The sequence below is a fragment of the Dama dama genome, chromosome 15, assembly GCF_033118175.1.
Source record: "Dama dama isolate Ldn47 chromosome 15, ASM3311817v1, whole genome shotgun sequence".
NCBI classification, from domain to species: Eukaryota; Metazoa; Chordata; class Mammalia; order Artiodactyla; family Cervidae; genus Dama; species Dama dama.
In genome coordinates this window covers 35,843,907-35,871,116 of record NC_083695.1, presented here as the reverse complement: position 1 = coordinate 35,871,116, position 27,210 = coordinate 35,843,907, and the positions used below count along the sequence as shown (strand labels likewise).

Sequence of the window (27,210 nt, the reverse complement as noted above, 5' to 3'; positions counted from 1 at the left end):
AAACATTTTAAGCTTCCCTTTTTTCCTCACCAAAGACTTAGTAGGTGCAAAACTGGGCCTGCAGACATCTGGCAGCAACTGGTAATGGGCTAGTCTTTCTGTCTAGAACTGACTGAGTTAGAATCTTCTTATAAACACACCTAAGACTTATAAGGGAAAGGAATACAGCAAAATGGCATCCACCACTTTACTCATTTTATATGGATTTTGTAAGCATGTTCAGTATTTGCATGCCAGTGGGGATAGATTAATATTCTGAATCCATTGACATCTCAGTGCTTACTGTGGTCACTGCATAATTCAGTAAATAATGTAATTGGCAAGCATGAATAAGCCGAAAGAATTTGGGCAAATTCTTTGCTTTATGAAAGAGAGAAAACTGGAGACAACTTGTGACATACCGCAGAGGAAACCATGCCCTCCCACCAAATGCAGAAATAGTCTGTCGTAAGCACAACGTCCCAAGTAGGACAGACCAGAGCCAGCATGGGAATACTTATGCTTACAGAGTCTAGTTAATATTATCTAGACATGATCCAAGTTATGTCTAATGTGAAATCTTATGAGAACTTGGGGAAAACAATTATTGTCCATGGACCTGATTCAGTTGCAAGCAATTCTTAGCACAACTTGTGATCCCCTCAAAGGAATAAGTATCTGTTGGCACATGTTTAGATAATTCTTTAGGTTGTCTTTCAAGGTCATCTGTAACATATCATTTCACACTCAGATTTGTTGTCTTTTGAATATCTGAATGCTAACTGAATACTAAACAGTACTGAGCCGTTATCTGAGTTAGGGCTCTCATTTCCTCTTATTCCACATTTAAGATGTGAAAAAAGGTTAGATGAAGGACTTGAGTCTAAATTTCTGAATCCTCAATGACTCAGTTAACTTGGTAGCCTAAGAGAAGGGGTTTCACCCACCTAACACCACTTCCCGATTGGAAAACTTAGGATGATGGTGCAAATGGTGGGGAAAGGAGGTGGAGAGGGACTGAAAGCCTTAATTAATTGTTATCTCAAGACAGAAAGCTTCTGTGTAAGAGGCTATGCAAAATGAAAAGTGTAATTACCAAGGTACACGTTGTCCCTTCCAGCAGCAACAAGATGAAATGTTTATACCATAACAAGAACTTGCAACCTACACTTTTGACAAAAACTATAATCTCTCAGGATTATTATTTTTTTCTTTCCTTGCAAAGCACCAGGTTCCCCCAGAGCTGTCAGCAGAGAGAGACTGCAACCAAGGATGGCTATTCATATTTTTGTGTTCTGTGATTTTCTTTGGTGTCTCAGATAGAGTCAGCAGATGCGTGCCTCATCCTTGCCAATAAGTACTGCGCAGACCCCGACGCCGAAGATGCCTCCAACATCATGAGGTAATCTCGGGGAGGCAGGGAGGGCTCTGGGCTGGGTACTCTGTGGCCACTTGCTGTTCTGTTGGGTCCCTCTACAGAGCACTGTCTCTGCAGGACCTTCTTTCCTCATTAGCCACCTTATAGGCCCAGGGTGGGGGGAACTGAGGCTGTGGTGGGTGCAGAAGTCATCGCCAACCAAAAGCTCAGCCTTGAAAGATATGAGGGCTTCCAGGCAGACTTGGGGTGCAGGACTCGCAAAGGAAAGATAGGTTTCATTGGGAATGTGCCTAAACTAGGGGGACGTTTTGGAATATCCAGAAATGTTCTTGGTTGTCACAGTTAGGGGACAGCACTGCTCATGTCTGCTGGGTAGAGGCCAAGGTTACTACTCAACATCCTACAATGCACAGGACGGGCCCCTGTAGCAGAAAATTGTCTGGCCCCAAATGAGGAGCCCCATGTTAGAGCATTCTAAGTACATCTATAGCACATTGATTAATATCTCCCACAAAGAGGGGTTTGTGGATCAATTGGCTTGTTTCAACCAGTTTCCCCAGATGAAATAGTTTTCTTTACTGAAAGCCTCCTCAGTGCTTTGAATACTCATATGAATTTCTAAGGTAATGTTCTGTAGAGAGTTTCACAAACCTATTTGACTACAATCCCCTTCCCCCCGCCCCCCACCCCCCCCTCCTTTTTCTAACAGAACACCTCCTGGTGAGGGTGGGGGAGTGGTGGTCAGTCTTTGGAAAACGCTGCCCAATAGCTTTGTTGTAAATAGGCTAGGCCCGTCTAAGCCCATTTTCAGGCCAACTTCTGCTCCTTATTTTTTTTTTTTTTTTATCATTTCAGAAGAAAATTGTTCCGTATTTTTCTTCACATAGACCCATGTTCCAGACATCTTGGGGCTATGTGGTGACCAGAAAGTTAAGATATTTTGCTCCAAACAGTCAAAACTCTTTTTGGATTCTTCTTGACTGGAGCATAAATTGCAGAGTAGTTAAGAGAACTGGGAGGGGATCGTAAAGAGAATCTTCAGGAGAAGAGATGAACTAAGAGGAAACATTTCACTCCCACTAGATTCCCAGGAACTCTTGACTAATTGTGAACAGCCATCCTTTGGATCTAGACCAAGATTCCCCTCTCCCTGCAGCTTGGTTTCCCGTGTCCTAGGAATTTACCTGGGGTGGACGCTAGGGAAGTTGCCTTTGCACCACTACAGTGCTCGCTTCTCCTTGGCTTTGCTTTTCCTCAGTGGTCCCAAGGGCCATGAACTTTCCCATCAGTGAGGGGGCGGAGTTCCTCTGGAGCACGTCCGTCCTCCTCTCAGCATCTGGTCTTTGTGTCTGGCAAGTGACATCTGGCCCAGTGTGCTCTTTCTGCTCACTTTTCTTTGACAGTACGCTTAGTGCAGTCATCCTAAGAGAGTCAACGCACTAATTCCTGTAGGCACTGGGCTTCCTAGGCTGCAGGGAGTTGGTGGAATGGGGACCTGCTTCCACATCTGGGCCTGTCCCGTAACCAGTCACAGCTCCAGAGTGACCCCAGTGGCCCCAGCTGAAGGTGCATCACTTGACTGTTTCCTTGAACTAGGATTTCTAGCCTTCACATTTCTGTGTCATTTAAAGTGATAAAATTGTAGGTTTTAAAGAACACTGTTTTTCAAAATGTCAAATGAAAAACCAAAAGAAGATGAAGCTTAATGTTTTGACCCTATGGAGAAACTTGGGGGCTGGTATTGCCTTTTATTTTACTTTTTTAAGTGAATAATTGATAATAGTTTCGAAATGGGCGTTTCTTTTCACAATATTTTTTTTAAGCCCTGACGACAGTAGGGTTAACATGAAGACATATAGGGTACCTTATCAAGGCATAAAAATGACTGAACAAAGGTAGTATCAGAAGTGTGATTAAGCCATCCCTTAGCCATAATCAGAACTAAGGCCCAGTCAGCAGAAGGAAGTGGGAAGCTCAGGGTTAAAACATGGGCTCTGTCTTTCCCTTATTTGTATAATCCTCCTTTCTCCTTAGTTTAATGAGACCAATCTGCCCCTTTTGAAATTAAAATGTCAAAGATCTGTTTGAAATGAGCTAATGCAGAAAACTGGCTGATGCGGTGAACTGAACTCCGAGAGCTGACAGAGGCTCAAAGTCCTTGAGTTATAAGCATGGGCCAACACAATACTTTTTCAACAATAAAATGAGATCCTTCAAGTGTAAAAGCCCAGGGTGAATTTGTTCAGGGAGAGGTTTGTGCATGATCCATTTCCTAAATTCACAAGTGGTCGCTTTTCCGACAAACTTGCTTCCTGGCTGCTTTCTCTCCATCTTTGCACAAAAAGGGATGAAGCATAGAGCGCTTCCTGGTGGGAAGTTTGTGGGGGTGGTCATGATAAATGCACTTGCATTTCTGATTAGGCTTAGGAGGTGGGCCTTTTGTGGAATTCCTTTCTTTAGCCTTCCTTGTCACAGAAGGGAATGTACAATGTCACCTCTGACAGAGTCGGTAATGACAAAAACCATAACTTACACATGGAGAGAGCTTTTAATGATTTCAAAGCATTTTCACATCTGGTTTTTCATGTGCTGCTCATACCAAAGCCTGTGAAATACATAAAGCAGGTACCATTGCCCCCAGTGTCCAGATGAGGTAACAGTCACAGAGTGCCCAGGGATTTCCTGAAGGTCACCCAGTTTGTTAGTATAGCAGCTGGGACTAGTATGCAGGTGTTTCTAGTCCTCTGTTCCCAGCCCCTCCCCTTTCAGCATAGTGATTGTTATGGGGAACAGAAGGGAGGGTTAAGGTGGGGGCAGGCAGTGGTTAATACTAAATATGGACTGAGAGCAGTTCGGGGGAATTTTCCAGCAGACCATGACCTCCACAAGGCCTTGGCACTTATCTAACCAGCATCAAAGTCGTCATCTAGATGCTATTAACTATCAAAGGCTGAGTCATGGATCCCCTCCTAATAGTCCTGCTCAGAAATCATTTCTGTGAGAGTGGCCATGTGTGCGTGACAATTAGAATCATTTGTCAGGCTGCTTGTCTGATTTGTCACGTTGTCTCACGTTGTTAACTTGGAATACTGGACTCAGAGCAAATCGTTTCTGGGCTCTTCCCTAGGGTATGTGAGATGGCAAACCTCTGTTGGCTGCACGAGTAGAACTTGCTTTATTTAGATGCCTAGGAAGGCAGTAAGCCCGTGACACCCTGCTCCAGACCCCCCATGCCCAGTACACACACGCCGTCACCATGGGCCACCACTTCTTCTTTCATGTCTAAGACACGGTCTATGGCCACTCTGTGAGCTCCTTTTCACATGACCATGGGATATGGTGGTGGAAACATAGTTTAACTTGGCCCAGTGCCTGCAGCCCCTCTGAAGGCCCTGGCTGCTGGCCCCATAGTCACTGCATTTGGATGTAATCAAATTAATCTTCCCATCAGACTCCAAGGGTGAGGCAGACCCTGGCTCAGGTTTTGTTCTCTTCTCTTTCAGAGTCATCTCCATAAAGAACTACCACCCGAAGATAAGAATCATCACTCAGATGCTGCAGTATCACAATAAGGTAGGGCAGCAAGCCTGTCCCAGGCTCAGAGGTACAGATGGGGTCCAAGCTCTCATGAGCGTGAGGTCTACCTGCACACTCATGTGTGTGCATGCCTGTGCACATACACCAGTGCCATCCAGAGACCTGGAGAAGGAGTGATGGGTGAAAACCTCCCGGGACATTTCTTCAAGTCCAGACACCTTGTTTGCAGGTGGTCCTTGGAGGGAAACTTCTTCACGTACTGACTTATTTATTCAGGAAACATTTGTTGGTCCCCTGGGTTCAGAAGCATCAATATGCCCTTAGACTCCATTCCAACAACCTCCATTTCTGTGTGCTGCACTCATTTCTTCCATTGGTATTTAGTGAATACCTATTACTTGGTCGGCACTTGGCCTGCCTCCTCTGAGCCCACATGGAAAGGGTATGTGCTCAGGGATTTTTGCAGTCAAGGTGGAGAGTGTCCTAGGTGAGTGAGGGCACTTTTCTACCTGAGACCAGGTGAACTTGGGGGGAGGGACCGTGTATTGGGTGGAGAATGTGGAACATGATGTTCTCAAACTCAAGGTCAGAATGTGCACAGTTGAATTCAGGAAAATAGCTGGCTCTCCAGAGATTAAACATAAAAGGATTTTCCTAATGTTACAGTTTAGGGGGGAGAAGGAAATGGCAACCCGCTCCAGTACTCTTGCCTGGAAAATTCCGTGGACTGGTAGGCTGCAGCCCATGGGGTCGCAAAGAATCGGACACGACTGAGCAACTTCACTTCACTTCACAGTTTAGGGGGTATCAGAAAGTAAACCAGTGTTGGAGTCTATGCTGTTTTCCTTGTGATTCCTTCTCCATAAACCACAATCCTGTCTCTCATTCAGAGGCAGTGCTCCTTTGCTTGGCTGTCAGGAGACTCCAAGGAAAACAGCTTTGGGGGAGGGAAGGTGGCGTCTCTCTGTGTTTGATGTGGAACCAGTTATGAGAAACTGGAGGCTGCTCAGTACCTGCCACCAGGTGTCCTGTCTGGACAGAATGACTCCCTGCTGGGTTGTGAGTGAGCGTTTGTCCCATCTTATGGGCCATATTCCCTACGAAATAGGCAGTCAGGTGACCCAGAGAGGACTCCGTTCTGCCAAATGTGCCAGTGCCGTGCCATTATTTCTTAATTGCTGGCAAGCGCTGTCCCATCTTGCTGTGTGGAAGCCCGTCAGAGGTATCGTGGACTCGAGCCTGCTGTCAGTGACTGGGATGCTGCCCACGGCCTTCTGCCGCCCAGCCCTCCCAGGTGGTTCCACCACAGACTGTACTGGGCTCCAGCCAGTGGGTTGGGTGGTGGGCACCCAAGGTCACAGTGTCTTCTTTGTCTCTGGAAAACCCAGGACACTAAAGAGAGAAAGTGAGGGTGTTGGTAACCCACCGGCACCAATCTGGAGAAGTCTTAATAGCAGCCCCTGTAGGTGGAGGTGAAGTTTATGAGCAAGGCTGTGGCTGGTGAAAGCTCTCGAGGCTGTGAACTCTCCCTCCTTCCTCTGTGATTTGAAATTTCATTTAGTGTGGGAGTGCTTTAAGCCATTGTTTAGATTTGGGGCTGAATTTAGATTGAATAGGAAAATGAATGTTGTATGTTTAGAAAAGGATGTCAGTTCCTTTTCTTCTCCTTCCAATGAGTGCTGATATACCATCTTCAAGGAATTAAGGAGAATTTCAGCTCTGTGATTCTTGTCAAACTCAGAAGTAGTTCTGTGGACCTAGGGTCCAGATGCCACTGGTCAGTCTTCACATGATCAGGGCAAGCTGAAGTCTCTGCCTTGTCATTATTCAGCAACAATGCTGAACACATCAATCGACCCATGATTAATTGCTTAAAACACATTTTGTTTAGAACCACCCCAAGCTATTTGGGTTTCAGAGTTAGGAATAGTCACTTATAAGACTTTGTTCTTGTAGGATGTGTGAGAGTGAATGGGACATAGTGACTTTGTTACAAGGCTCTTTTCATTTCCTTTTCCTCTTGTAGAGAAAGAACAGGAAGTCCACTGGTCATTATTTGTCATCTCATTCCTTGTAGAATTGCAAATAGGCATTCTTCACTTTGCTTTACAATTTTGCTGTTTTTTTTTAAGATCCTCCTAGCTACCTCCTAGCTACCTAAGATCCTAGCTACCTTTATAATATTACTTTTCTTCATCTCTTAGCACTTTCTCTTCACCCACAACTAGATGCCCATAGATCTCCATCCATTAAAACTTGCTTTCAAAAAAAAAAAAAAAAAACTTGCTTTCAAAAAAACAAAACAAACTTGCTTTCAGGAAAGAACCTGTTGCATGCATGTACACTTACATGACTGTCAGCATATTCCATAGGATACTTAATTCCATAATTGAATACCAACCTTAAAATAGGAAGAACTTCAATTCCCCATGATCTATTGATGGTGGTATTCTAGAATCTAGGGATGTAGGGAAGCAGTCTTCTTTCTTTCCATATAAAACTGGTCCTGAGTTTGTCATCATCATAATCTCAGACATTTGTGTCATATTTTACAGTTTTAAAAGAGCTTTGACATCCATTATCTCATTTAGTCCTCAGTTAACCACCTGTGCCTTTCAGTATCCCAGTGTCACTGCAGACCATGGGTCTAAGTTCTGTCTCAGACAGAGCATCTCTGATGGGTACAACTCATGGTCACTTGGGAGACAGTGAACTAAGAGACAGAACTGCCAACTGCCACCCTCTCATTCAGTAGAGCCACAGGCTGTTGACCTAAATTGTGGTTCCTCTGAGTAGGACTTACAGAAGGACTGAGGGTCTCCAAAGTCCACCTGTTTACCCCAGCAGAATTCAAGGAGAGAAACACTCAGCCTTACCATGTCCCAACATGGAAAGGAGATGACGCAGGGTTTTTTCCTTATTTGAGTGCAAAGGGCTTAAAACTCTTGAAGGAAAGGATGCTTTATGACATCTCGGAAAAATGTCACTCCTGATGAGTTCACTATCAACGGACTTTTAAAATGTTCCCAGTAGACTCTAGAAAAAGAGATCTTTGTCTATGACCTGAAGCCAAGTCCCAGTGGCCCAGTGGAGATGGATGTTCTCTGAGCTTTCTCACTGTAAACCCTTATACTTGAGCAGAAATGTTACAGTCTTTGCTCCGAGGTAACCTTCTTTCTTCATCGTGGTGGCTTTCCCAAAGCTGAATGTGTAGCGAGAGATGGCACAGGGGCTGGAGTCTGTTTGTTCTGGTTTCCAGAACAGCCTATTTTCACGTTCCTTTTATCTCACACAGAGGAAAACTCTGGTCCTGCTCATCCTGCCTTAGCAGGACTGGTACTCCAGATGAGAGAGGATTTGCCTCTAGACTCCTACATAGTAATATGTTGGCATCTCCCACTAGACCCACATTTCCCTAAAATGAAAAAGTACAGAGTCACCAGAAGCAAACAAGTTGAATTCCTGGATCAGTCTCCTCTCTCTTTCTGTTTTTTTGGTGAACACAGTCCTTCCAGTTTTGGCAGGTCCCTGGTGACTCCCTGCCCCACAATTGGAGAAGATATGATAGCCAAACAAGGCTGAGAGGTGAAACAAACTTGACATTTCTGTGTAACAACATGTACAATATGTCTAAGGAACTCAATGCCAGATGGGTACATGAGGGACCCAAGACCTAAAATCCAAAAACTGGCACATGGGGATATGAGAGACCATCTTAAAAAGATTTTTTTATTTGTTTGAAGGTACCATGAAGGTTATTTTGTGTCTGTCTGGGGCTTCGACCACCCACATCTCCTTTCACACTTGATGATTTATGTGTTCATGACTTAGATTTAATTTCTCCTCATTCTTCTCAGATGATGCTCATGCAGATGAGTGTTTTTCCACTTAGCCTGATATATTCTCTATGATACCAGGGACGTAAAGGGGAAAAAATGGGATTCTTAAGCCAGTGAAGGATAGGGAGAGAAATGAGATAAAGGGCAAGGTAATTAATGGAATTTATTCTATGATGTGGAAGGGTCTCTGATACTTAGCTTGACAGAAATTCCCATCTGCTATAGCCCACACATGGGACTATTTTAACTGCTTTCATTGGGGAAGATACAGTCAGCTTTCCTAGGAATAAACACTCCTGGATTAGGATTCACAAGATTGTTACAGAACAGGATTTTGTAAGAGGGAATTTCACAAGAGTGGTATTCCTGAAAGCCAAGCTTAGAGCCACTGGACTTGGTCGTGGCTCCACAGTGGAGTCTTCTCTTTCTAGTAGCACACCTATCGTATATTGCCCTGAAAGTGAAGGGACTCCTCCTTTGTGCTCCTTGTGTCTGCTGGTACCTGGAGAGAAATAGTCATTTCAGGGCCATAGAGTCTTGGCATTAGCAGAAGCCTAGAAGGGCCTGACTCAGCCTCCTGTGCAAAGCATGAGTCTATCTACTGAGTCTTGGAGAAATGCATACTGAGTTTTAGGGACAAAGACCTTGCAATTTTGGGGGTAACTTTCTCCAATTATTGGGCAAATTACATCCTTAAAAACTTCCTTTATAAAACAAGTCAGAAAGCTTCTTTCTTATAATAGACACCAGTCAGTCATTCCTAATTCTGGACCAAAGCAAGACAGGCCTGGTCTCTGCTCATCACAGCAGGACCTGAGGTATGTACAGGAAATCATCCTGTCTTCCTGGAGGTGTGGAGCTGCTTCAGGCTGAATGCTGCTGGCTCCCTTAACTGTTCTTCAAAAGATGTTTTTTTAGAAGCCATGTCTCATCTTAAAGCCTGTCATTTTTCTCTGGGAGTTATTCAGTTGTCAACTTCTCTTTTTAAATCTGTTTTAATCTGACAACTGGATCAAGTGCTGGGGAAGTAGCCTGACCAGTTCACAGCAGAAGAGAACATTCCTATGTCCTGTGATCTGGAGACAGTTTCTGACAAACTACCATTGGATTTTTCTGTAATCTGTCACAGATTGGCCTCTTTCGGAGATTTTTAGTTTACCCAATCATATCTGTTGCCAAATAAGGGCTTCTCATTTTGGATTTATATAATTGGTTTTTTAAACCTAAGTGCTATACTTGACATTACGGCCTTTTGAATCTTTTCTGGTTGTTTCTTTGGTCCATTTTCCAACTCTGGAGAACTTTGGGGCCTTAATTCTTTCATCTAGTGTATTATCTTTGATTCTCTGCTTCATGCCACTTAAAAATAATTGAATGATCATGCCGCTGGGTCCTCATTTCAGGGTCTGACCTCACTGGTGAATAGGATCAGTCCATCTGCAAGAGACTATAACATGTCTCCACTGTGACATGCCTGATAATTTAGGGCAGTGCTTCTCAAAAAGTGGTTCCTAGCTCAGCATTTCCTCGAACCTGTGAGAAATGAAAATTCTCCAATCTTAGCCCACCCCCAAAGAGTCAGAACCTGTGGGGGAGAGGGTGACAGTTTGTAAACCCTTCAGTTGATTTGGATGCCCACTCAAGCTCCGGAGCCATAGAGCGAGAGATCTGGGAAGGCAGATAAAAAAGAAATCTAAAATATACAGGTGTCTGACAGTCTTAAGGTTTTTTGGAGAACCAATTTAGAACAACCTAGCCAGACATTCTAGTAGCACAGGTTGACGTGTCTGTCACAAGAGGAAATTTTCTCTGGACTCTGTTTGGCCCAGTGACAAACCCAAGGGGAAGACTTGGACTTGGTAGGTGCAGAAGCAGAGCTGCAGAAAGACTGAGATCTAATGCACAGAAGAGCTGAGTAAAGCAGGAAACGCCAGACCCAGGCAAGGGAAAGGAAGGCGGAGTCTGGATGACCCTGAGCAGTTGGGAAATACTGCGTTTCCCAGAGGAGACTTTAAACAATTGAACATTTAACAAAGTAAGGTCTCATACCTGTTTTTGTTTCTGCAGGCCCATCTGCTAAACATCCCGAGCTGGAATTGGAAAGAGGGGGATGATGCAATCTGCCTCGCAGAGCTGAAGCTGGGGTTCATCGCCCAGAGTTGCCTGGCTCAAGGGCTCTCCACCATGCTCGCCAACCTCTTCTCCATGAGGTCATTCATAAAGGTAACGTCTCGTCCGATTAGAGCGCATTAGCCCCGGATTCAATTTGTCGTGGGGTTGAGTAGAGAGCACAACTTAAACTCAAAACAGATAGACGGGCTTTAACCACTCTGGTTAAGGAGAAATTCCTTGCTACAGATTTGGGCACAAGGCCAGCTTCTTTCAAAATTATGTTTTTATTTTTATTTGGCACATCCATGGCCATTAAATGATTGTTCAAAGCACGATCCTCTCTCTTTTTTTAGATAAACCACATGTTTATCTATCAACAAAGCCTCCGCTGTTAAAACAAAAATATGATTTATATACATTCCATATGGCACCAGCACGCCTAAAGAAAAGAATTATCATTTTGCTCTTTTACATCAAGTGGCTGCTGGACCTCTCACTGTGCGGATAAATGCAGACCATGTGTTTGTGCTGAAGCCCAAACCCCAACAACATAATTCATTTATTTATTTCTCCACAATCAAGGAGGCCAGCAGGGCCGACATGCCATGGTTGTTTGAATGAAGAGTCAAGGGAGGAACTGAGTCCTGGGCCACAGGGCCCTTTACACTGTGAGATGGGCGGTCTGGATATACTCATCGGGTGGTTAGCAATTCACCCGCTAGGGTGACTGGGCAGCCTCTCCAAAGTCCCAAAAGTGGCCCCTGACCACTGGACTAACTCAGACAAAGGAAGACCTAACTTTGTTCTCACAGGCCAGGCCAGGAGTGTTTCTAGGACATTGGGTTGAGGACCCAGGACTCTGCTGAGTGGGCTTTGAGAGCTCTTGGTGATCCTTATCCTGGGATTGCTTAGCCTAGACAGGCAAGGTAGCAAACCAGCGCAGTAAATCTGTCTAGACTGGGCCTCCTTGATTTGGCATTGGTGGCCATTAGCTCAAGATCTAGCCTTATATTCCTCTCCCTGTTATTTGTTTATTTACATTCCCCTTCCTGAATTGCTAGTGGTTGAGGTAGGAAATGAGTCAGTCACTAGGAGATCCTGCAAAGGGGTCAGAAACTCTGAAATCGAAGGTGTGAACTCTCCAGCCTTTTGCTGCCATTGTTGCTGCCTCCACTACCAGCAGTTGGGAGTGACCCTGGATGCAGAGACAGGGGTAGGTTGGGAGGATGGGGATGCAGGTGATGAGCTAATTCCCTGTCAGGGCTCACCCTCAGCATCCATAAGTTATGTGACTTAGGATTTTCATCTCAGTCCTTATCCTCTCTGCCCACCTCATTTACATTATTTAGCCAATTTATAGTTAATGTTGCAGAAAAGAGCAAATCATCCTGGAGTCCTTTCAATCACTTTAGTGACGGATGCCTTGATGAAAATATCCTTTAGTTACTATGTGCCCAGAGACCTCAGCTCTGTAAAATCCTGGCTCAGACCCAGCTCACAAATAAGGACATTGCTTTTCTTTAAATGGCTCCTTTAATCCAGGCTGCCAGTCCCCTGCCTGGATACAACTGAATGCAGGCAGATAAAGGCAGCAGGGAGGTCTTTGTGGCTGGACTGAGACAGGCCTCAGAGCCAGATGTAGCCTGGTGTCTCCCAGGGCTCTCACATTCAACACAAGGAGCCCAGACCAGGATAAAGGACTGTCACCAGGCGAGCTCCTCTGGCTCGTCCAACCAAGCTCTGGTGGTTTCTTCCAGCAGGGAATTACCCACAGGACCAGCACACATGGTCTGGGGACTTGGGCTCTGCTTCCTGGTGTTGATGGAACACGGCCTTGGCAGGGCCCCACCCCACATGGGGCACTTGACATGCGTATGTTTTGATTTTGTGGTGCCTGCGTGGAAACTAGATCTGCCTGTCAAGAAAATTAATAAAATGGATGTGACGCTGATCCTTCAGTGTTATTACCAGCAGGGAGAAAGAACTTCTGTCCAAATTTCCTCAAGACCCTAAAGGGCCTCACCTCCGTAGCCAAGGATGTCCCCTCCAGCCCTCGCTAATTCCACTGCCAAGTTCCTACTTAGGAAGAGCCTGCGGGAGAGGCCTCGTTGGGCCCTGGTATAACTCAGAACACATTTCCCTCCCAGGGTCATGTTACCATGTTATTTGTGTCCAGGGCCAACCCCTCCATGTTTGGAGGTAGCTCTTTGAATATGGCCTTCACCTTCTGACATTCAAGTGATCTTTGTGATGGAATTTGCTAAGGCACATGACCTGTATATAACAAGTGATATGTTTTTTTTTTTTTTCCTTTTGCACATGCTCCCAATTCTGTCTTCGTGTTCTTATCCTCCACATTCCAGATCCTTGTTTCTTTTAGGTCATAATAAACAACATAATGATGCTCTCTTTGGCATATTTTATATATTGTCTCACATTCCAGGGGTCACAAAGCCTTATTTGGGGTGTTGGATGGAAAAGAGAATCTATACCTGGATTACTGTTTGCAGAAATGGCTTCCTTCTGCAGTGTTCTCTGTGTCCTATGGTAGAGAGTTTATCTTCCATGGGGAGAGGCAGGCCTGGAGAGATGGAGGGAGGTGGGATGAGGCTTTGGCAGGACCTGATCCCTTGAGAAAGCTTAGCATTTCTGGAAGCTGAAGGTGGAGTGTGAGCTCACCCTCTTCCTGGCCCTGGGCAGATGTGATGTCTGTTCCTTCCTCCTGTGGAATACATTGTAACCTGACCCTGCTGAAAGAAGACAGAACAAGACTGAAACAGGAATGATGTATCACAGTGACTGTCCACCAGGCTTTTGGAATGCATGAGGCCAAAAAGCCAAGCCTGACAGTGAGGGTGATAAAGTTCCATGAAAGGAAGAGGGACTACTGACAAATGGAGGACACCAAAGAGACCCACCCCTGGGGTGCCAGAAAATACAGAGGAGCACCTCTTTATCCCTTCAGCAAGGGCACTTTCAAAGACCTTTTGCCCTAGGGTGCCAAGTCATTGCCCCTGAAAGCCTTCCTCTGAACTGATCTAAACTTTTAGGGAATCTGTTCATATTTTTAGCTTATATCTTTGGAGTTAATGAATTCCTTAAGTTTGCTTGTGTGTATGTTTGTGTGCTAAATCGCTTCAATTGTGTCTGATTCTTTGAAACCTATGGACTGTAGCCCACCAGGCTCCTCTGTCCGTGGGATTCTCCAGGCAAGAATACTGGAGTGGCCTGCCATGCCCTCCTCCAGGGGATCTTTCTGACCCAGGAATCAAGCCTGTGACTCCTGCATTGCAGACAGATTCTTTACCTCTGAGCCACTGGGGAAGCCCTTAAGTTTCCTTAAGAATTCCTGACTGCTGTTAAAGACTTATTTCTGACTGTTTGTCCTTAATTTGCTCCACTTAACCTTCAAGACATGGCCGGTGTAGTTTCTTGTGTGCTGGGATTTGTTGAACAAATCCACCGTAACTTTGTAAGTCAATACCTTTTATGAAAGCAGCTCAGACTGGTCACTCAGGGGTCTTGTGGCCCAGCAGCTTGTTGCTTATGATGAAGGTGAAGCATTTTGTCCACCAGGACCCAGTTCTCACCCTTGAATGCCTTGAAGGAGTGCAGTCAAATACCCTGATTCTTGTGACTTGTCAATATCTATGTTATCAATCGGGCTCAGAACATCCTGTTCATTGACTGTTATCTGATCTCCTACCACCCGCCTGTCAGGTTCAAATGCGAATCTTCCTAAATATCTTCTGGACTGACCAAGACAAATGAACAACTTCACTTATCTGGCATTGCCTCATCCATGAATAAGTGGCCACACGTATCCTCTCCTTGGCATCCTCACTTGGATGTAATTAAGATCCATTGATTTAGAAAAAAAAATTTTTTTAGAGTTTTGCCATGTAATATTAAACTTTGTCTTCAAAATATCTGGTTTCAAGCTGGGGCTTGACCTGCTATCTTTGTGAATTGTGCTATTATTTTTACTGGGATTAGCTGTCCTTGGACATGCTGAATTATGTGTGTGGGTGTTGTATTTTAGAGAGTGATTAACTCTTGATATTTCTTTTCAGTCCATGCTGCCTTCGAATTTAGCACATTTAAATTGTTCTCAGAATCGCCGATGATTTTAACTCTGCTAATCTACCATTTTACACACACACACACACACACACACACACACACACAGCCTAGAACATGGTATATATTCCATAACTTTTTCTTGTTTGAATAAATCGATTATGAAATTGGAGGAATACATGATGCACTTCTTTTATTTTCTCTGTTTTACAAGATTTGGAGTTTATGGGTGAAATTTACTGAAGATTGATTACAGCACAGTCTCTTCTATCACATTGTCTATTTCTGAATAAGGAAGCACTAGGGAAATCAGGCCCATGTTATTCAGGTTGTATCTTTTTAAAAAAAAAAATATTTATTAATTTGACTTTGCCAGGCCTTAGTTGTAGCATGTGGGATCTTTAGTTGTGGCATGTGGAATCTAGTTCCCTGCTTTGAGAGTGTGGAGTCTTTTGGCTGCTAGACTGCCAGTGAGGTCCCTCAGACTGTATCTTGGCCAAGGTGGACTTTGCTGTATGTAGAAACCATTTGTTCAGTATTGCCATTGTCATATTGAGAGAAACTGTCAATAGTGTAGAGTCCAAGTACTAATTGTAGCCAAGGGAGTTGTTTTTAGTACCTTTATTTTGGGTTATATTTATGTATATATGTGTGTTTGTATGTATGCATATATAAAAACATTATGGTTTAGGAGATGGAAACAGAAATCAAGAGTCTTTAGTAATAGCTAGACTGTATTGGGTTCTCACTATGTGCCAAGCCCTATGCTAAATGCAGTATGGGCTTTGTCACTTTTAATTTTCACAAACCACCCAAACTTGGCATTATCATCATTACCTCTGTACAGGGGCAGGTTCTGTGGGTTAAGGAAAGTTTAGCACCTTGTGTGAGAATATAAAGCTCGGAATTGGCAAACTCACATGTCAAACCAGGAATGCTGGTTCCAAGTCCATCCTTGAGTATTTCTAGAAGAAATAAGATAAACGATAAGAGGGAACCTTAGTTTTCTGTAGTTTATATTATGGGAACTCTTGATTCAATAGAGATTCCTCAGGCACCTACCATATTCCAAGCAGTGTGCTAATAACCCTGTTATGCTTATGGCTAAGAGGCACTCATAAGCTTCAAGAAGCTTCTGTTCTGACTGGGATGTCTGGGCACATGTTTGCACAGCCCTATCCTGTGGCTTTTGTTGGCCTTTCTCTCTGGTCAACTCTATAGGGGCAGAAGTCATGGCATTAAGATAGGTAAGGGGTTAACTTAGGCTTGGATGAGTCAAGGTGGGAAAATGAACAGGCTCTCAAGAAGGTAATGACATTACACATTGCCTATTCAGGAGATGAAGCTGATTGACTTAAGTAGGTGCTTCTGGGAGATAGCAAGCAATTCTTATTGGCTGATGGGTGTGTAAGCTCTGGAGACCAGAAGTATTCATCTAGGTGAGGGAGGCATGTGAGAAGCAGGGCTCAACCCTGTGTGGACTGGGAGAGAGGTGGGTGACAGGGTCTCTGAAATGGGGCCAGGACTCCAATTGATAAGGCTGGGATGCAAGTGGCATCCAGGAGGAAATCCTAATGGTGCCAGAGTAGCAGGTTCACTTGGCAAAGTAAACCTACTTGGGGTGTTAGATAGTGAGATGCAAACTGTTGCTTATTCCATACCCAAGAGTGATGTCACACTGATCATGAATGGTATCATAACAGTGGACTTCTACATCCGTCACCAGTGGAGAGCTGCTCCTAATACATGTATATTCACTTCCTCGGTAATCTCATTTATTCTTATATATCCTATAGATGACTCCCAGATTTATATCTCTATCCAGAACCCGGCCCCAGTGTTTATTTAATTGCTGCTCAACATCATTATTTGAATGCTTCATTTCCTCTGAGACCTAACCTATCCAGAGCTGAATTCCTATTCTTTTTCTGTAAACCTGGTCTTCTCCCATTGCACTGTTGGCAAGATTATCCTTCCCATTGCTCGTGCTAAAGTTCTGGGGTTCCCCCTTAGCTCCTTTCTTCCTCTCATGTACCATATTCAATTCAGCAAAAAATCCACTTGGTTCAACTTTCAAAATAAGCCCAGAATCTGTGCACTTCTCATTATCTCCACTTTATTATCAGATTCAAACCACCATTGTCTGTCTCCTAAAGTATAATGCCAGCATCCTAACTGACGTCCCTGCCTTGCCTTATTCCTATCCTATTCTGTCTATTCTCATAGAGCATCATCAAGCATGAGTCAGATCCCATCACGCCTCTGCATAAATCTCTCCATGGTGTCCCATCTCATCAGAATAAAGTTATTGCAAATGTCTAGAGGTCCCATGAAGTCAGGTTCCTATGGCCTCACAGACCTTGTCTCTTAAGTATTCTGCTCCTTAACATCATTCCACCCTCCATTTAGCTAATCTAGGAGTTTTGCACTGGCTGCTTCCTCTGACGGGAATGTTCTTCCCCTAGATAACTTCTGATTTCCCTTTGTCACATCCTTCATGTCCTTGTTTAGTGTTAATTTATCAGGGAGACCTTTTTCTAAAACATTGAAATCACATTTTTAAAAAGGGATTAAAAACAAACTTTTAGTTGAAGTATAAACATACAAACCAGAGTGTGCATCTGATAAATGGACAGCTTGTTAAATATTCACAGACTTGCACTCCTGTGTAACCAGGGCCTAGATTAAGAAACCATATGTTATTAGTACCCCTAGGAACCACTGTTTTTAAGCCAGATGACAGCGTATGTGTGGGTCTGTTTTGGGGATTTCTTGGGGGAGCATTGACATCTCTACAATGTTGAGTTCTCCTGTCTATGAAGTTGGTATACATAGGGATATAAATACATAAAGGGATGCTTTACATAATAAAGGGGTGCTTTATGAATCAACAGTTTTCCTGGCAAATGTAGGGAAAACAGGAAGAAAGTGACCAAGTTTCACAAATTTTTGTGGGGCTTCTGAGGGTCCCTACAAGGAGTAGATGTCCTACTTTACCATATTCTCTAGGAAGGATCTATATGCTCTCTTAGACGTCATGGGGAGAATAAAGTTTCCATGTGAGAAAAACATCAGAATTGCATTTTTAAAATTTGCATCCCCCTTCCCTCCACACCCCATATATCCACATCCTTGTCGACTCTCTTGGCTTTGTTTTTCTCCATGGTGTATTGTGTATTGTCTCTTTTCCCAGAAACAGTGTAAGCATTCTGAAGCCTAGAGCTACTTGCTTCTCCCCAGTGCCTAGAACAGCACCTGATTCACAATAGGTTCTCAATATATGCATTTTGAATGAATGAATGGTCTGATCCTTGTCTTACCAGCCTTTATTACGGATAGCTGGGTAGGGACAGGACCGGCAGAGACTTAAAATTTGAGGTGATTATGGTGCTGAAAACTTTTTCCTCTGCTACTATATGTGGTTCTTTTGCCAAATTAAAGAGCTTTGACTCCATATATAAACTAGAAATTCAAAGCTTTATAGTGCTTGCTGAGGATGCATGGAGTCTGGTTAGATTTGGTTATAAACCATTTTGACTGCCAGAAAATCCAGTCAGTGTGTTGTTTAAATTCACAAATCAAAATAAATGCCCATGAATTGAAATGAATTTGCTGAACGTCAGTATCCCATTTGGGTCAACATCATTGTGCATCCTCTTTCTATCCTACTTTAATCTCATTAGATGAGAGGCTCTACCTGCCTCCCCCACTGCTATTGACTCTGCTCAAGATGACTAACACCCACCTGAATGTAGAACAACTTCCCTGGAAACAATTTCAAATGAAGAGAGAATTAATCCATGAACTATTAACAGGGATTCTGTTCCCCTCTGGCCCTGGTAATTTCTAGAACATTGAATTAAAGAGTTCTCAGACCTTTACAAATTCTCAAGGCAAACATTATTAGCAAAGAGAAGCCCATACAGCATGTTAGAAGATTGCCAGAAAATGTCAATGGAATTTCTGAATAAAATAAAAAAGGTTGAAACTCCCTTTCCCCATCTTCTCCCCTTCTCCCTCCTTTCTTCCCCCTAACATGATTAGAAAGTCATTTCATGTGTCTTATATGTTTGGTCAATCAAAGGCAAACGTACATGATTGATGGTGACAGGGAACACATTTAATTCATTATTCTTTACTTTGCAGCAAAATGATTTGTGTAAACTGTCTGCCTAGCATTAAAGGTAAAACAAACTTAGAAACCCCAAAATGTTATATTTTTGTCTAATATTTTCCTTTTGGTTTTATAGCTGTAATCACATATGGATTCTTTTATTTGGCTCTTGGCAAGGACTGAGCAAAGGGGAAGTAACATAAAGAGATTACATAATATGCAAAGCCCTGTGCCTGTTGAGGATGGAGCCCCAGAAACTGCAGTGGCCAGGACTCAGTGTGAAACCCAGGAGAAGCTGCTGTTCCCCCAGCCCTTATCAGTTGGTAGGATATTGTCACTAACATGAAGGAAGGCTCTCTTGACCAAGCCTCTGGTACAACATCAAAACAAGCTCTTTCAGAGATTATTGGCCTTTAATTAATTGAGTGCATTTCTGAGTACACCTGTGCATCTTCCTCACCTTCCCCCCACCCACTACAATTTCTAACTTTTAGGTTTTGTGGGTGCTAACCACCATCACTGACTTTTCAAGCAAAAAATCTCAAAATGCTATTAAACTATTAGTAATAAAATCTCAGATTCCCTTACTAAAGCTTTTGGTTATCCCTGCCACAAAGTGATATCAAATATAAATCTATGCCCAAAGTAATGATGAGGGACCTGGACCTCTGAGATGACCATTCTACATATCTCAGGGGTGTGAAGCAAGAAACCACCACTGATTTGATAAGGGAGCTGTTTTGTCAAGATCTTTAAAGTTATCATAGCACCCTAAATGTGCATAGCACTTTAGAGTTTAGAATATATGCATTTCAGTTAAAATACTTTCATCTAATCTGTAGGGTAGGAAGAAATAGGAGAAGGGAAAATAGAAGATGGTTGATGGGAATGATGGTACAAAGACCAGATCACTGCTGGGTCTTTGTGTTCTTCACTCAGTACTTTCCCCACAGTTGCTGCTGCTGCTGCTGCTAAGTCACTTCAGTTGTGTCTGACTCTGTGCGACCCCATGGATGTCAGCCCACCAGGCTCCCCCATCCCTGGGATTCTTCAGGCAAGAACACTGGAGTGGGTTGCCATTTCCTTCTCCGATACATGAAAGTAAAAAGTGAAAGTGAAGTCACTCAGTCGTGTCTGACTCTTAGCGACCCCATGGACTGCAGCCTCCCAGGCTCCTCCATCCGTGGGATTTTCCAGGCAAGAGTATTGGAGTGGGGTGCCATTGCCTTCTCCGTTCCCCACAGTTACACTTTGCTTTAAACGTAAACACTGCTTGGTTTTGTATTCAAATCAATGGCTTCTAAGAACAGAAATCACTTTGCAGTATTTACAAAAGTAGTATCCTAGGTTTCTCCAAGCATGCCTAAATACATGATACGAAAATCAAGATATTTTTCAAAGGGGGGAAATTCTTATATCTGCCCTCATTCCCTCCATGGCACCTTAGTATGGAAAAGACCCAGGCAAGACTGATAAGACCATAATGCCTTGTCATTTGGGAGAATTTGTTGTTCAAGTCAAGTGCTGTGTTGGATCCAGGGAGGGAGATGATGACCAGTTTGCTAAGCAGGGATGTAAAAAGCTAAAAACCATAGTCCCAACCCTCTAAGTGGGTCAGAATGAAGATGCTGGATTTTCAACATGGGGATCATATCAATAAAAGGACACGAGATCCAGAAGAGCTAAACAGTGCTGAGAAGAAGAAAGGAAATTTTCTTACACTGTCTTTCCCAGGTAAAGTTTTTAATTTTGAAAGTTTGGAGGTTTTCTCAAGATGTTAGAGAGTTTCCACATGATCCAGCAGTTCTACTGTTAAGTATCTACCCAAGAGAAATGAAACCATATGTATTAATTTCCTCTGGCTGCTATAATAAATTACCACAAAGTTAGTTACTTACAACAGATTTTTTTTCTCTTCCTTTTCTGGAGGCCAGAAGTCTGAATTCAGTTTCTCTGGACTAAAATCGAAGTGTTTTCAGGGCATCTGTGGATCTTTAAAATTAGGAGACAGGTATTCTGCTTCCAAAATATAATAGCAGGACAGCCATAACAGTTACAGGCATTCCCGTTCCAAAGGGAAAAAAATGGGAGGAAGAAAGGAGCTACTAGTCCCAAGTACCTTCAAAATCCAACCAAACAAGTTCCAATGGGTTTTTAGATCTGGGAATAATCCTCTGTGGCTTAAAATTTGCCATCAGTAATGTGATTTCTCCAAATGTGTTCTTCTTCAAAATTGCTCTGATTATTCTAATGCTTTTGGCTTTTCATATATATTTTAGGATCAGCTTTTCTGTATCGACCAAAAAAAAAAAAAAAACCTACTTATTTTTATTGGAATTGTGTTAATCCTATAGATAAAGTTTGGGGGAACATTATCATTCATGAACTTGAGTTCCAATGCTTGAACACAGTGTCTCCATTTACTTAGATAATCTTTAACTTCTTTTATCAGTGTTTTGTGGTTTTCAGCAAACAGATTCTCTGTATTTTTGTTAGGTTTATATGTAAATATTACATTTGGGGGGAAGTATTTTAAGTGGCATTTAAAAAAAAATTCAGGTTCTAGTTGTTCATTGGTGGTAAGTAGAAGTAAACCTTATTTTTCTATGTTGACATTGAATCCTTCACTATACTGCACCAGCTGGCACTTCTTGCAGGATGTTGAATAGGTGGCGTGAGAGTGGACATCTTTGATTTATTCCTGCTCTTAGGGGAAAAATAATCATTGTTTTACCATTAGTATAATGTCAGTTTTAGGTGTTTTGTAGATGTTCTCCTAAGGTTGAGGAAGTTCTTTTCTATTGATAATATAATGAGAGGTGTTTTTTTTTTTTTTATTGTGGATGGATTTTGAATGTTGCCAAAGGTTTTTCCTGCATCAATTGATAAATCATGTTGTTTTTCTTCTTTACACTGTTAATATTGTGGATTACATTGACTGATTTGAGAACTTTGAACCAGACCCTGTACATTCCAAGACAGACCCCACCTGCTCATGGTGTGATTTATTTATGTCTGTTATCTATTTCTATAGCTATGTATCTATAGATATATAGATTTGATTTCCTAATATATTTGTGAGCAGTTTTTTTATGTCTGTGTTTGTGAGTAGATATTTTTCTATAGATTTTTTATACTATCTTTGTCTGTCTGTAGTATCAGGGTAAAGTTGACTTCATAAAATAAGTTAAGAAATCTTTCCCATCTATTTTCTAGAAGTGATTATGTAGAAATGGTGGGTTTTTTTCCCCTTAAATGTTTAGTAGAATTTATTAGATTTATTTTACCAAAAAATTTTGAAGACTAATGTAATTAGTTAGAAATCTGTTTAGATTATTTTATTTAATCTTGAGTGGTTGCGGTTTGAACTTTTTAAAAAATTAGAAATTAGTCGAATTTATCTGAGTTGTTCAATTTATGTATGTAAGTTCATAGTTTTCTGTTGTCCATCTAATGTCTTCAGGATCTATAATAATGACCTCTGCTTATTCTTGATTTTTAGATTTGTCTTGTTCCTTCCTTCATTCCTCCCTTTCTTTCTTTTTTTTTTGGTACATAAATTTTGCTGATCTTTTCAAAGTTTTTGCTTATATTATTTTCTTTATCTTTCTGTTTTCTTTCTGCTTGCTTTAGGTTTATTTTACTTTTCTAACTTTTAAAGATGAAGTGTAGTTATTGATTTGAGACTTTTCTTTCTTAGTGTAAGCATTTAAGACTATCTATTTCAGTCTATGAACTGCTTTAGGTACATTCCACAATTTCTGAAATGATGTATTTTCATATAGTTAAAATATTTTATACTTTTATTTGAGGCTTCTTCTTTGACCCATGGGTTATTTAAATGTTTGTTGCTTAATCAACAAGTATTCAGAGCTATTCCTCTTATATTTCTATTATTATTTATGGTCTGATTCCATTATGGTAAGGGAACCTACTTTGTATGATTTTGATTCTTTTTAATTTGTTAAAGTGTGTTTTATATGATCTATCTTGTTGAATGTTCCATTCAAGCTTAAAAAGAATGAATATTCTGCTATTGTTGGGTACAATGTTCTATTAATGTTCATTTGGGCCAGTTGGCTGATGGTGTTCAGTTCTATACCCTTGCTGATTTTATGTCTACTGATTTTACCTATTACAATGAGATGACTGCTGAAGTCTCCAATTATAATTTTGGATTTGTTTAGTTCTGTCAAACTTTGCTTTGTGAATTTTGAAACTCTACTGAGTATATATATGTTTGGATTGTTGCATTTTCTTGATGAATTGAACTTTTTGTTATTATATTTTGTCCCTATATCCTTGGCAGTTTTCTTTGTTCTAAAGTCCAGTAGATTTCAGATCTGATTTAATAGACCCATCCAAGATTTCTTTTTGATTAATGTTTTAATGAAGAAATATATAGGTTCTCATGATTTTTTTTGAAACAAACTACCTCTTTAAATTATAAGTGATTTTCCTATAGCCAACTTATACTTGGATCATTTTAAAAATTACTCCGTGAATCTCTAGACCATTTATATGTAACATAGTTATAGATATGTTTGGATTATATCTAATATTTTATTATTTGTTTTCTTTGAATTTCCTGTGCTTTAGTTCTCCTCTTTCCTCTTTATTTTCTTCTTATAAACAGTTTAGATTTCATTTTATTTGTAGTGTTTTTTATTATGTAACTTTATGTAGTATTAACTGATTATACCCTTGGGATAATATGCATACTTAACTTTCCAAATCCACTTAGATTCAGTGGTATACCAGTGTAATGTGGAAAACTTACTAACCTATGGATCTCTTTACCCTCCCCACTTTTGTTGTAGCTGTGTTGTTGAAAACTCCATTCAACAGTGCTATAATATTTCCTATTTCAGTTGTTCTGTCTTCATTCCTGATGTTCCAACTTCCCCCTTGGAATCATTTCCATTCTGTCTTCCTTATAAATGATTTTTCTTCATTTGAAAATGTCTTTATTTCATCTTCATTCCTGAAGGACATTTTTGGTGGACACAGAATTCTGGGGAGACTAATCTTTTCTTTACGTTCAGTTCAGTTCAGTTCAGTCACTCATTCATGTCTGAGTCTTTGTGACCTATGGACTGCAGCATGCCAGGCTTCCCTGTCAATCACCAACTCCTGGAGCTTGCTCAGACTCATGTTCATTGAGTCAGTGATGCCACCCAACCATCTCATCCTCTGTCATCCCCTTCTCCTCCTGCCTTCAATCTTTCCCAGCATCAGGGTCTTTCCAATGAGTCAGTTCTTTGCATTAGGTGGCCAAAGCATTGCAATTTCAGCTTCACCATCAATCTTTCCAATGACTATTCAGAACTGATTTCCTTTAGGATGGACTGGTTTTATCTCTTTGCAGTCCAAGGGACTCTCAAGAGTTTTCTCCAATACCATAGTTCAAAAGTATCAATTCTTCAGTGCACAGCTTTCTTTATAGTCTAACTCTCACATCCATACATGGCTACTGGAAAAATCATAGCTTTGACTAGGTGGACCTTTGTTGGCAAAGTTATGTCTCTGCTTTTAAGTATGCTGTCTATGTTGGTCATAACTTTTCTTCTAAGGAGCAAGTGTCTTTTAATGTCATGGCTGCATTCACCATCTGCAGTGATTTTGGAGTCCCAAAAAATAAACTGTCACTGTTTCCATTGTTTCTCCATCTATTTGCCATGTATGGTGTTAGAAAGTGTTCTAGTTTCATTCTTTTACAAGTGGTTGACCAGTTTTCCCAGCACCACTTGTTAAATAGATTGTCTTTTCTCCATTGTATGTTCTTGCCTCCTTTATCAAAAATAAGGTGTCCATAGGCGCGTGGATTTATCTCTGGGCTTTCTATTTAGTTCCATTGATCTATTTTTCTGTCTTTGTGCCAGTGCCATACTGTCTTGATGACTGTAGCTTTGTAGTATAGTCTGAAGTCAGGCAGGCTGATTCCTCCAGTTCCATTCTTCTTTCTCAAGATTGCTTTGGCTAGTCTAGGTTTTTTTGTATTTCCAAACAAATTGTGAAATTATTTGTTCTAGTTCTCTGAAAAATACCATTGGTAGCTTGATAAGGATTGCATTGAATCTATAAATTGCTTTGGATAGTATACTCATTTTTACTATATTGATTCTTCCAATCCATGAATATGGTATATTCCTCCATCTTTTTGTGTCGTCTTTGATGTCTTTCATCAGTGTTTTATAGCTTTCTATATATAGGTCTTTTGTTTCTTTAGGATGATTTACTCCTAAGTATGTTATTCTTTTCATTGTAGTGGTGAATGGAATTGTTTCCTTAATTTCTCTTTCTGTTCTCTCATTGTTAGTATATAGGAATGCAAGGGATTTGCATTGTATGAGTATTAATTTTATATCCTGCAACTTTACTATATTCATTGATTAGCTCTAGTAATTTTCTGGTGGAGTCTTTACAGTTTTCTATGTAGAGGATCATGTCATCTGCGAACAGTGAGTTTTACTTCTTCTTTTCCAATTTGGATTCCTTTTACTTCTTTTTTTTCTCTGATTTCTGTAGCTAAAACTTCCAAAACTATGTTGAATAGTAGTGGTGAGAGTGGGCACCCTTGTCTTCTTCCTGACTTTAGGGGAAATGCTTTCAATTTTTCACCATTGAGGGTAATGTTTGCTGTGGGTTTATCATATATGACTTTTATTATGTTGAGGTATGTTCCTTCTATGCCTGCTTTCTGGAGGGTTTTTTTTAAATCATAAATGGATGTTGAATTTTGTCAAAGGCTTTCTCTGCATCTATTGAGATAATCATATGGTGTTTATCTTTCAATTTGTTAATGTGGTGTATCACATTGATTGATTTGCAAATGTTGAAGAATCCTTGCATTCCTGGGATAAAGCCCACTTGGTCATGATGTATGATCTTTTTAATATGTTGTTGAATTCTGTTTGCTAACATGTTGTTAAGGATTTTTACATCTATGTTCATCAGTGATATTGGCCTGTAGTTTTCTTTTTTGTGCCATCTTTGTCTGGTTTTGGTATTAGGGTGATGGTGACCTCATAGAATGAGTTTGGAAATTTACCTTCCTCTGCAATTTTCCGGAAGAGTTTGAGTAGGATAGATGTTAGCTCTTCTCTAAATTTTTGGTAGAATTCAGCTGTGAAGCCGTTTGGTCCTGGGCTTTTGTTTTTTGGAAGGTTTCTGATTACAGTTTTGATTGCCATGCTTGTGATGGGTCTGTTAAGATTTTCTGTTTCTTCCTGGTTCAGTTTTGGAAAGTTATACTTTTCTAAGAATTTGTCCATTTCTTCCAAGTTGTCCATTTTTTTGACATAGAGCTGCTGATAGTAGTCTCTTATGATCCTTTGTATTTCTTTTGTTGTCTGTTGTGATTTCTCCATTTTTGTTTCTAATTTTGTTGATTTGATTCTTCTCCTTTTTTTCTTGATGAGTCTGGCTAATGTTTTGTCTATTTTGTTTATCTTCTCAAAGAACCAGCTTTTAGCTTTGTTGATTTTTGCTATGGTCTCCTTTGTTTCTTTTTCATTTATTTCTGCCCTAATTTTTATTTCTTTTCTTCTACTAACCCTGGGGTTCTTCATTGCTTCTTTTTCTAGTTAACAGTAACACAATAATAGAGGGAGACTTTAATACTCCACTCACACCTATGGATAGATCAACTAAACAGAAAATTAGCAAGGAAACCCAAACTTTAAATGATATAATGGACCAGTTAGACCTAATTGATATCTATAGGACATTTCACCCCATAACAATGAATTTCACCTTTTTCTCAAGTGCACACAGAACCTTCTCCAGGATAGATCACATCCTGGGCCATAAATCTGGCCTTGGTAAATTCAAAAAAATTGAAATCATTCCAAGCATCTTTTGTGATCACAATGTGATAAGATTAGATGTCAATTACAGGAAAAAAAAATAAAAATACAAACATATGGAGGCTAAACAACACACTTCTGAATAACCAACAAATCTGAGAAGAAATCAAAAGAGAAATCAAAATATGCATAGAAACAAATGAAAATGAAAACACAACAACCCAAAACCTATGGGATTCAGTAAAAGCAGTGCTAAGGGGAAGGCTTATAGCAATACAAGCTTACCTCAAGAAACAAGGGAAAAATCAAATAAATAACCTAACTCTACACCTAAAGCAACTAGAAAAAGAAGAACTGAAGAAC

General features: G+C 41.1%; 1 protein-coding gene across 4 annotated transcripts in view; it reads left to right on the top strand.

The window, feature by feature from the left end:
* KCNMA1 (potassium calcium-activated channel subfamily M alpha 1) overlaps positions 1–27,210 on the top strand; it is a 755,545-nt gene that overhangs the window by 535,206 nt on the left and 193,129 nt on the right. For all 4 annotated transcript variants that reach the window (XM_061161908.1, XM_061161907.1, XM_061161903.1 and 1 more), the window contains exons 12-14: positions 1,299–1,381; positions 4,861–4,930; positions 10,801–10,956. In XM_061161908.1, the coding sequence (XP_061017891.1) occupies positions 1,299–1,381; positions 4,861–4,930; positions 10,801–10,956 (309 nt within the window). The remainder of the gene's footprint in view (positions 1–1,298; positions 1,382–4,860; positions 4,931–10,800; positions 10,957–27,210) is intronic.